At 33.5% G+C, this 12,156-nt stretch overlaps 1 protein-coding gene across 1 annotated transcript in view; it reads right to left on the bottom strand.

Annotated features, from left to right (window-relative positions):
- The window catches only part of LOC147065618 (uncharacterized), a 68,352-nt gene that overhangs the window by 36,648 nt on the left and 19,548 nt on the right, over positions 1–12,156 (bottom strand). Inside the window, exon 2 of the mRNA XM_085956534.1 lies at positions 10,485–10,796. Coding sequence (XP_085812660.1) covers positions 10,485–10,796 — 312 coding nt within the window. The remainder of the gene's footprint in view (positions 1–10,484; positions 10,797–12,156) is intronic.

Genomic DNA, 12,156 nt, shown 5'->3' with positions numbered 1-12,156 from the left:
TGGGCATAATAAGTTTCCGTTCCGTGACTACGAAACTTAGCTTTTAAAACATGAATGAAACACTTTTTATCACTTAAAAGAGCTCTATTAGATTAAAAAAACCATACACTTCAAAATAAAACTACAAATAGTCAAAAAATATTATTGAATTTTAATTCTTGGGCACATTTCGTTCCCCTCCGTTACCCTATGTCTATAATGGCAGAGCATTTTTCCTTTAGTATTTGAAAAAACCAATCAATGTTCGTTCTGCTATTTTTTTAAAGACAATAATCACTTTTACTAAATTTTATTGGAAAAATAAATAAGTTTCGTTATTTAATAATCAAATGAAAAATAGTTAACGTTCAACTTTTTTGGGGACATTTTCGGAATGGAACGAAATGGTAACGGAGTGTAATTTGTAAAGCTTAAGTTACATGTTACCATAAAAACAAATTTTTGTTTTATGAAATTTATTTGAATTTTTTGATAGACAGATAAATATTCAACGTGCGTCAAAATAACAAAACAAATCAAACTTAATCACTAAAATAGACATATTTTATAATAAATTTCACAATACTTGTAAAATAAGGTAGGTAATAATTTTGACACACTATACATTACCATAACTTTATTTGGCATTTATATTATTTGTAACTCAGATAAAAAATATTTTTAAGCAAATTAACAATATATGAAAAAAAAAATCAGCAAGGGATTCAGACGCGAGTTCCTAGCGCGGCACGGAGTATATAACTTTTACGAAAATAATTATAGTCAAACTCGGTTATTACGATCTCTGACATAGCGAGATCTCGGATGTAATAACGAAACATTTGTTGACAATTGGTTTATGATTTTCGCCATACATTTAATTCTTTCACTGTTATAACGAGCAACTTATCGGATATACCGAGCTAAAATACTGTTAATGTGTCGACCGTTTTAAAACATTTCGACCCTAAGCAATAAAATCCGATTGGACAGGATGCCGCCGGGGTCGGATTACGTTTATGACACTAGTAAAGTGTCTAAGTACCTACCTTATTGGTGTTTCACCGACAATAATAAAAAAGTATCCACGCATATGGTTGAAAAATCCAAGGTTTGTGAAGTCCGTAGGTACCTACCAGCGTTAATTACAATAAACAACTTCTTTTGTAGTTTATGAATGCCATGCTCGTTTCGGGGATTTTTACGATGGTTTCCAAATTTTTTATTTTCGGCTTTTTGTGTAATGTGACATGCTCATTTAAAAATACCTATTCTCTGATATAACGAGTAACGCTTATAACAAGCAAATTCAGTCGGTCCCATCTTCCTCGTAATAACCAAGTTCGACTTTATGTTGTCTTGAAATTTAATTGTATTCATCAACATAAAATGTAGCTATACAGGTTGATTGTAATCAAGACGTACTTTTCTGACATTTCGTGAATACCTACAGTTCTAGGTATTAAATCTAATCGAGTACACATTTCTGTTAAACGTGACAAAAAAATACTTTTTCATACATTTTTATAAATTTCTATGCCTAAAATGTATGGAGAAGTTTTAAAATTTTGGTGGCGTATAACAGAAAGAGTATGACAGAGCCAGTGCCTGTCTCGCAATTATTTCAGTCTGGTGTTTTTTCTTTTCCTTCTGTTGTTTTTTTTTATCTCCATACTTTTATGTGCGCTATTTTTGCGTATTCAGACATATCACATACTTTTTTAATCTTTATTATATTATTATATTATAGTCAGGTTATTTTTTATATTTTTTAATGAAAATATTTTTGTTTTTCATACGAACAGACAAAATAATTTTTTTTATAATCTATGAAGAACTAAACACACACTGTAAACCCAACTTTATGCATGCCATTTCGTTACTTTTACATTCCACATATACGTTACCACCAATATAGTTTCGGAGTGGAAGTAACGGATTCTGTTTCAGAAGTGTTTGAAGCCAAAATTTAGCTTAGTTTTATTGTTAAACCTGCGATATGTTTTATTATATCTGTAGTATGAAAGATAAGCTCCATATGTGTAGTATGTGAAATAGAAATATGTGTTTTCTTACCTTATAAATCGTGGTAACAGTAGTGGAACTTCTTAAATGACCAACCCAGAAAGCAACCTGTTCCGATAGCGATACCGACACACACCAACAATTTAAAGTGTACATGGCGATCAGTGTTATACAAAAATGTTGCTACATTAAAAAAAAACATATTTATAGTGAAAATTTTTCGCCTTCATGCTAAAATCGTGGTAACGGAATGTGGAGTTCCACTTTTTCAAATATCCTGGGACACACTTTAAACGTGATTTTTTTTCAATATTGGTACAAATTTACGAAAAAACTATATATTTTCCAAAAATATATAATGTAAGCTGTTGAAAACACTACGAATTTAATTTTACACACTCAAAATTAATGACGAAATCAGACTTTGTTTATTTGAATTTATGGGTGGGACATGGTAAAAACGCACTACCTTTCGATCTAAATAATCAATTAAAAATATATACAGGTCAGATAGTTGTATTTAACTGATTGAATAGAGTAAATTAATAAATTTGCATGTTAAAAGTACATAACTTTCCAACATTTTATAATATAATAACTATGAAAAAATCAATCAAAGTCATGGGACATGCCAAAAACGCAATGTACAAACTTTGGCGAAAATGCCCTAATACGGCCGGCAGACACGGAGAGAAGATAAGCGATTCCCGCCTTCTGAGAGATATACGGCTTTGACAAATTTAATTAATTTCATTCAAACCATACAAAGGCACCTACATCTTATAATAATATGGGAAAGCAAACGCCGACCGCTCTGTCTAAACTCGAGAGAAGGATCAGGGGAACATAATGTGTGTAATATCGAAGAGGTATTTATTTATAAAGCTACGCCGAAAATACCTGGAAAGGATTGGTATTTTTATGCAATGGTTATTTTAGTTCTTTTTTCAAAAATATTTTTTATTTGGTATAACAAGTTTGCATAATGATCAATAAGAAACTAGGTATTTCATATTATGTTCCAATGGTAGTGAATTAATTATACATACTAAATTGCTTATACATATTATAATGCAATAATTAGGTTCTAAATAAGTACAAATAAGTAGATAAGAATATACATATCTACGTAAATGATGCTTATTTTTACCACTGTGTGTGTATGTAGTAAATAATATTATAATTTCCATACATACTTAATGCATAATGAAATGTAACGATGTTAATCTAAGTGGGATTAGAATATAAAATGCACGCCATGTTACAGCACTTTTAATGGTGAACTAAGGAACCCTTTAGCTACTGTTCGGACTTGATAAAATCATTATGGTTGGATATGATTGTGTTAAATTAACACGACACGCGCTCGGAAGACGTCTGACTTTTACGTGATAAATGAGATAATCGCGCATTATATACGTGAGATTTTTCCGCAAGATTTCACATTTAATGTTTAACTTTATGGACGGTAAAAAAAAAACAAAACGTTTAATAAGTGACTCCGCGTTGGGTCTTATTTTTTAAAAGAGAATCATTGGGCGACTTCTCTGATTGGGAAACAAAAATGTCTTGTAGAAGAAATGTTTTTTTTTTTTTTAAATTTTGACGACTATAATTGATTGACACAAATGATCAGCATTGTGTCCCATCATAAAAAGAAACAATGCTATTCAGGTAAGCTACCTGGAAATCAATAATCCGAAACGAAACGTCAATTTGGAAGTGAGAAACTCACGAATTATCGACGCCATAAAGGTAAAAAAAGATTCAGAGCTTATTGAATATTGACTTATTTACGACGTCATATAATCATCAAGATTTTTGACTTTTTATGAGTAATAAGCATTGTGATTCTTCATTTAGTATTTTCACGATGCCTTCGTCACTCTATTATTCTTGAGCAAACTGCTACTGATCTTTGACAAAGAAATTTTTAATGTGTTATTTATTATTTTATGACCAGGAGCTTTTCATGGTTTGAAAAAGGAATCCGTACTGGCTAAGTGTCTTCGAGGCAGGCAGGGGAGAGGAAAGGGGGCAATAAAACTGTAACAAAAGGTCGTAAATTCTGAGGACAGTTCCGGGTAAGAGCCGTTCATCACTGCTAACGACATGATCGATGGAATTTAACATTTTCGTGCAAAAAAAAGAACGTTTATTATTACTACATTGCCATATTTTAAAAACAAATGAAAGAGCTTAGAGAGTTGAAAACATGACAGACTGTTATGTTACGTACTCTCTTGGGATATAAACCCTAAATATTTAGTCATTAAAATTCGTAGTAATAACAATGAAACGTTTATGTCATGGGACGACATAGATAACGGAAAGTATGTTACATCGGGACTATTCAGAAAATTATACACTTAATTTACGATAGTATATTTAATTGGTTTACTCCAGTACCTATGAAAAACTAGCATCAGAAACAGGTATTTAATTATTTTCAATTCATGCCGTAAGAATGTACCTGAAATGGTCCGCCTTTTCGTTTCTTTCTTGAAATGAAAACAATCCAGTCTGGAGGCAGATGACCGGAAGAAGTTGGGCATTCCGACAGATGGCATGGCCTGTCTTCAGCTAACGATCCGATGCAATTAAGCAGTCAAGAATGTCAAGATGTCTTTGAAACAGCAAATGGCGGGCATTATAATTACACGTATCAATTAAAAAGTTCTACACGCGAGCAAGTTGCAAGTTCAAATTTGGAATGATTTAGTGACAGCTGACGGTGAGAAAAACCTAAATACAATCGTCTTAATATATTCGTCTTCCCATTGTCTTCGATATTCAAACAAGCATCTGCATATTCTTATAATGCCCTGATAACTTCAACGCGTTTCATTTTTTTTGAAAATTATCTATGGCGTTGTTTTATTTATACTACCACAGTAGAAACATACCTACCTGCAAAGCAATTGAATTTACCATACACAATACTACAACGGAAAAATGTGCAAATTTTAAATTGCATAAACTTGCTGAATTAGATGGCGTAAGGTTAAGTATTGCTCAAGCAGTCTTAATCATTCTTGCCCTTAACTAATGTTATGTTTATATTCTTACATTAAAGAAAGTTTGTGTTAATCGACATCATAACAATCAATCGCCACGTAGTTATGTACGCTTCTGGTAGTATTTAGATGCCACTTATTAAGCGAACAATGCAGTATGTACCTATAGAGTATCACTCGAATTTAATATATGCAGCAGCGTTCTATAAATTATTTTTAGAGCTGCACTGTGTTAGTTTCGTGTGACATTTTGAGCGAGACTATGAGCTCGTTTGACGCGGCGCCAAGCGGAAGGCTAGCGGCGTCACTTCCGGTGTTGGCCGTCGCGACGTCGGAGGCTGTAACGGACAAACGACGTCTAAGTAAAATAAAAATTAAGTACAACTCAGGCACTACATTATGCATAATATTCACGTTGACTACAGGATATTGTTATATGTAGTTTCATTTTAGTAAGGGATCGCTGGTAAAATTAGCCACTGATATGTAGTGGTGTGGTATATTATTTAAGGTCATTACAGCTTTTGACCAGGCCATTATTTAAATTATACATTCATAGCATATCGGATATTACAATGTGTAGAGAGAGATTAACACGCCGTATGTGCGAAAATGGTAATGTCTCCCAGATATGAACTGTCACTTCTCTGAAATAGAGTAGGTAAGTGCTAAATATATACCTGGTCTTTGAATAAGATTTGTTAGATTTAAATACGTGTCGTTCAAATTGAGTTTTTTTTTTTTTAACAAATGCATGAATTTAATTAGGGATAAAGCGAGGCACGCACGCAAGCCTGACAATTGAGACAAGATTCGCCGTTATGCCGAGGACCGCGATCAGACCGTGTGAAAGTGGCTTTTTGTGTCAACCGTGGTCGCGGCAAAAAAACGTAAACATTTTTCTACGCCCGAAACTAAACGAATATTGTGACGAAGTCGTTATCTCTTTATAGGTAGCATGGTTCGAGAATGACGACTCTGAAGTGATAATTCTGAAATAACAATTTTCATTGTCAAAAAAAGTATATCGATGGATTTATTAATGCACACGTTATAAAATTTTGTATGTTTTGAGAAAGGCGAATTTGAAATGGACAACTACATATTTATTGAATTAGACAATTTCTTTTCACAGATATGTATACTATATTTGGACGTAAATTTTTTTAAATCACAATTAATTACAAGTTTGATGCAAGCTAGCGTTTTTCTTTATAATAAGTAACTGAATTTCGTAAACTAACCCACCGATATTTTTGTCTTATCCCTCGAACTATGAAAAATTGCAATTGCAATGTCTAGGAATCATGGGACACAAAATTAGGATATTCCCTGTCAAAACTAAAGTAGGTTTTATTATTGTTCGTCTAGCTGGTTTAGATACGGTAATAAAATTAATTTAATAGATATAAAATATTATAAAAATGAAATAGGTACTAGGCGACTTATGAAAGTAAGGTATTCTATCTAGAAGTCTAAATTAATATCTATATTAGGTATAAATCTACTATAAAATGTGATGAAATACCAGGGCAGTATGAGTTAGTGATGTAATTCGGGTGTAGGTAGGTACAGTATTATATTACTACTTATCTTATACTCGTTATCTTATGCGAGATATTGAAATATATTTACGTAGGGCTACTGTCCGGTCATCCCTATTTGCGAATCGTCCCACACGTATTGAATTACCATTCACCCCCGAGGAAACATCTGTACAATCATTAGATTGTATAAGAAAAAAATCTTCCCATTTCAAAACGGATATACCTAGGTCTGCCTCCGAATTGTTTGCCGAGGGGGCATTGAAAATTGAGCAAATAAAAAGGCAAGGAGAATAATAATCGTAGGAAGATACAATTTCAAGTGGCAAACATGTTTTATCTCTCGTTGTTTACATAGTAAAGTATGCAGTCTCAAAAATGGATACACTACCGAGAGCGTTCATACTTGTGAAACCGTGGATTAAAAAAAATGTAAAATTCTCAATATGCATAGTGATTATCGCGTGTAAGTATTTGTGTGTAAATGCTCTGATTACTCGCAATGTTATATTAAGCGTTCATTGTAAATATTTATATTTCACAAAACACGTGAAAATTCTTGAAAAAAGAAAATCATCCGAAGACCGGGGAATCACTGTGCTATTTATTATGTATGTATAAGAAAATATTTGGCTTATTTACACGGCTAAATAATATTATATTATTATAAAAGTATGTCAAAATAATCGTTATTCACATAAACAAAATTGATATGCATTCAGGCAAACTCTGCACGCGACAGTCCAATAACCTGACATTCAAAAAGGTGTGTTCATAACACAGACATGGGGGACATAAAACTATGTACCTACTAATACGTAGTTTATATTTATAAACATTACAATCATTAAATAATACAACCATACTTGCGTTACGCAATTTACAGGTAAGTAATGTATTCAAATAATGACTTTAGCAGTAGGTATGGCTATTGGAAAACACTGTTATTTAATGTATGTCTATAGGTCCATTGACTGGAAAAACAAACTATCCTGGGAAGTATATTATTATTGAGTTTACAAAAGTAAGAATTTAACTGTTAAATCTATATCTATTAAGTTTTTCATAACATAAACAATGATAGTGTTACAAACGATCCAGCCGTCTGACTAAAGTGAACTTTTCACCGATAAATTACAATTGAGACAATGAGATATTATCATAATGATGCACTTACCTGAGACAAATACAATGAAGTGGAGAAAAAGGTGCGCAATTTATGTTAGTACAAGGGGCTCTCCGTCCGAAGGAAATACAATGCATAAGAATCCTAGTAGTTTATTAAACACCTTTGATGCGCATTTGCCGTTGCAATTAGCTAATTAATTATTGTATAACAGAGTGCATTGTTAAATAATAACGCTCATCTACCTAATACAAAAAATGAGAGCACAGGCAAACCTGTTGCTCACAATATAAAAACTGGTCGATATGTTTGTAATGCTTCCATGTTAAAAATTTGGCTTTTGATTCAGTACGGTAGACACCACGGATTGAAATGTTCGCTGGCGAAATAGATCGAAAAGATTTCGTATTTGCTATTTTTTATTTATTATATACACTAACACTTCACTTTTCAGTGAAGATATTTTAGGTTATGTTTCGTGGGAAAGTGATTTAAAACAATTTCATGCTGGATTCTAAGTCACATTAAACCTTTTGTAGAGTATGGTATTGTGTTTCGTGGATTCAAATATCTTATTCGTGTACCGGTTGGTTCATTTTTTGCAGGCATGATAAAGTTTATTATTATTTTTATGTGAGAAATATTTAACATGAATTGAAATGTTTACGCTAAAATCGATGCGAAATGGTGAAAGTATCGAACTGTGCGATCACGAATGATTTTAGTACTGTTTGCATAGACCTGACAATGAGAAAAATTATTTTTATTTAAACGAACTGTCAAAATATGACTTTCTTTAGACATTATGAATAAGTACTAATATTATATTAGTTTAACAATAAAGCAGTTAGGTATGTATACAATTTGTGAAGCATTTTTGTTTTATCTACTTCTAATCACCAGTCAAATAATTGGTGACAGACATGCATCTGTCAGTCTTTCAAAATTGAAGACGATTTGCAAGCCATCTGAAAGTCGCTCCAAGGGATGCACGGGGCAACAGTTGTATGCGGATTTATACCGTATGGCCAAATCAATTTGACAGGTTAATCCTTTTCCTGACAAAAAGGTTGCGAGTGAAGCCCGAAGGTTCAGTTCCGCCTGACAGCTGCCATGCGGCCGCTTTCGGGATGGATGCAAAAAAGATATCCGTTTTTAAAACTAGGTAGGTACCTGTGTCAAATAGCCGGTGATCAGAGTAATTTAGTTAATTATACATAATAAATGACTAAATATATATAATTCAAAATAATATTTTATATTATTAAATACAAAATGGGTAAAATATATTTATTTACACGACAATATATTTTAAGATTAAAGCCACACTAAAAAACAAGGAAACGGCGCTGATGATTCCAAGATGCAAAAGAAGGTCGCCACTCGACAGACGTAAAACTAAATAATGTCTATTAAAGTACCAATAAACTAGACCAATAAGTAAAGTACCAATAAATAGAAAAAAAATATTATTAACTAGGAAATCGTCTACTCACGCAGAAGAAAGATTCACATTGGTAAGTAATAAATATGAAAATTTCAGAAAAATTAAAAAAAAAAGAACAAAAATACAATCTTGTCAGGTTCATTTACCTCAGAATCGAACACCTAATGGCATATTATAATGCTGTCCAGTGGGTCTATTCTATACTTATCGAACACTAAATTGATAAATAGTATCAAACTTAGGGTAGGTTTGTATCAAAATATTAGCACTTATTGTAACAATTACACGAAGCCGGTTTTTATTGTTGCAATAAGTGCGATATTTTAACAGCAGCAAGATAGGTGCTGTTAAAATATAGCACTTATTGCAACAATAAAAACCGGCTTCGTGTAATTGTTACAATAAGTGCTAATATTTTGATACAAACCTACCCTAAGTTTGATAATATTTTTCACTTTATCACTTTAGCGGTCGATAAGCATAGAATAGACCCACAGGTACCTAATGATATTATATGACGAATTTTGATTTCTATTTTTTTTCTTACAGGCGACTTTCCTTACAGTTGCATAATAGGCAATATTATGATTTAATTGAGTACCTATTGAAACATCATGGTATGTCTAATAATAGATCTACACATTTTGTAAAATGGTAGGTAAGTACCTAAAATTTTCATATCATTATCTGATACACTGTGAACTTGCATTGATTTATTAGTGTGTACTTGCATAGCTGATAATATAACCAACTGTTGACAATTTCTGGTTGGACGTATCGTGCACCGATGCAGTTCACGTCACAAGAAGGAAGTGCAGTCATCAGTGGCTGGATATGTTTTTTTCCAAAACAAAGCCAGCAACGGTAAGGCAAGGATCCAAGAGAGCGAGACGAGAGCCATCTGCTGTGGACTCGGTGCGACGAGGGGGTAAATTTAAGCCCGAAGGGCGGGGGATGGCGATATTGACGTAACGAACACCTCACAGATATATCCGGAACAAAAAACATATTGGTGAAAACCATCTGCCGTTTCCTCTCCTCTTGCTTGCCACACGAATTAGCCAAAAGCATAATAAGCTTCCTTTATTTTATAAGATGTCGCATGGCTATACACGAACAATTTCAATCATACTTATAGACGTTATAGAAGTTTGAGGACATCAAAGATATTTTTTTTAAATTACGATTACTTTATTTTGTTTGCATAGGTGGTACCTCATTAGTTCGAATTCTTATCTGTTAATTACTATATTATTGTTGACCAGCTTTTCACAATTCATTAAAAAAACCACCATTGTGTTTATGTATTAGGAGTTAATAAGTTTGAAGAGATAACAATAACCTACCGGCCAGGTGAAGTCGAAGGGGAACCGTATCGGATTGATGAAACCCTCTACGCCAGTCTCCTGCAGGTCGATCGAGTTGTCGCCCAGCACCGGGGTGGTGACATCGCCGAACGTGCAGGGCGACGTCGTGTCTATGTTCGCCTGGTAGTGCTTGAGGCAGACCCGGAACCTGGTCCTGCAGGGTAGTGCGCAGGGGGTGGTGGGAGTTGATTGGGGGGCGCGCCCGCCTGCGCAACAAGCGCCGCCCCGCCCCCGCCCCAGGGCGTTGGTGAAGGTCTTCAGCCGCAGCTCGAACAGCCCCGAGCACGATACCTGTGAACAGGAGCACATCACATGAAATAGATAAATCACACGAAGACGAGCATTCTACTATCTTCCAGGCGACGTGATATTAGCGATATTCCATTATTCGATAAATTTCAAATAAGAAAAGACGTTTGAAGTAAAATTGCCTTGATGCGAAGTATTAAGGAAACATATTATGTAGGCACAGTGTAAGCATTGTTAAACTAGATAAATAGTAATGATAATAATGTTATTACGAGAGCATGGTGTAGCTGTAGGTAGGAACACGTCATTAACTTCTTTTTTTGAAATGCAGAGATCGATTATTAATTAGCGATATAAAACAAAATATTAAAAAAGAAATGTTTAGGTATATTAATTCGCATATTGGCGATAAAAAAAACTGTTATTAATGGTCTAAGACGAATCAGGTGCTCAGAAATATTTTCAAATGTCATCAAGGCGTGGTGGATGGAATGGAATTTGGGTAGAGTAGGTACACAGAGTGCATAGAGACAAACATCGAGACGCAACCAGTGAAATATTATTAATACGGACAGATCAGATTGTACCGTGTAATTGAGTGCCAGACATTAAGTTTAATAAAATACGACGGGAAAATCCAACAGACGAGAAAGAAGTGAAAACGGTTTACTAAGTAAATTAATTCTGTAATGTTCCCAGTGAAAAAAAAAACTGAGGTTAAAATTATTATTCATTTTTCGTGTCCCACATCAAGGTATGCTATACCCTGATAACATATTAAAATTTAGCGCAGTCACTTTGTAAAAGATCGATAACCTTGTATGGAATAATTAACTAATTAGGATTTTTTTTTAAATACGGTTTAGCAGGCTACATGAATAATTGAAAAAAAAAAATATATTACATGTAAATTTTTGTATGAGTATGCTATATTATTAATGTGAAAATTATAAGTTTTTAGTATTTATAAGACGTACGATGAATATATAAATATTTTATGCGGCGTTTGGTGATTTTTAATGCACAGTCGAAGCGTAGATGGTTGCTGTGTTTGAATGAAATGTAGCATAAAAGTATACTGTTGTTTGAACAAACTTGTTTTTAAACGTGGGGGGTTGAAAAATTCACACATTCCCTTCGCCGATCGAATACAATGTGGAAGTTCTGTTTGCGCATACATCCGTTAAACACAGAACACCCCCATGCAAACAAGATAGTCGACTGAGAAAAATAATTGTTTCTAAACAAACTGTGGCAAGTAAAGAATATGCTCACGTGGGTAAATAAATGTAATGTATTTTAAGACACTGAAATTTCAATCAAAATTGAAATAATATTTCTTCTTCTTGCATCATCGATGTGCAAAATACTATAGTATGTCATTCTCTACTTGTGACTTGTC

The sequence above is a fragment of the Rhyacophila brunnea genome, unplaced genomic scaffold, assembly GCF_057557595.1.
Source record: "Rhyacophila brunnea isolate RB1 unplaced genomic scaffold, BYU_Rbru_1.0 scaffold_6, whole genome shotgun sequence".
In the NCBI taxonomy this organism is placed as follows: domain Eukaryota; kingdom Metazoa; phylum Arthropoda; class Insecta; order Trichoptera; family Rhyacophilidae; genus Rhyacophila; species Rhyacophila brunnea.
This window is presented reverse-complemented; position numbering and strand designations above follow the sequence as displayed.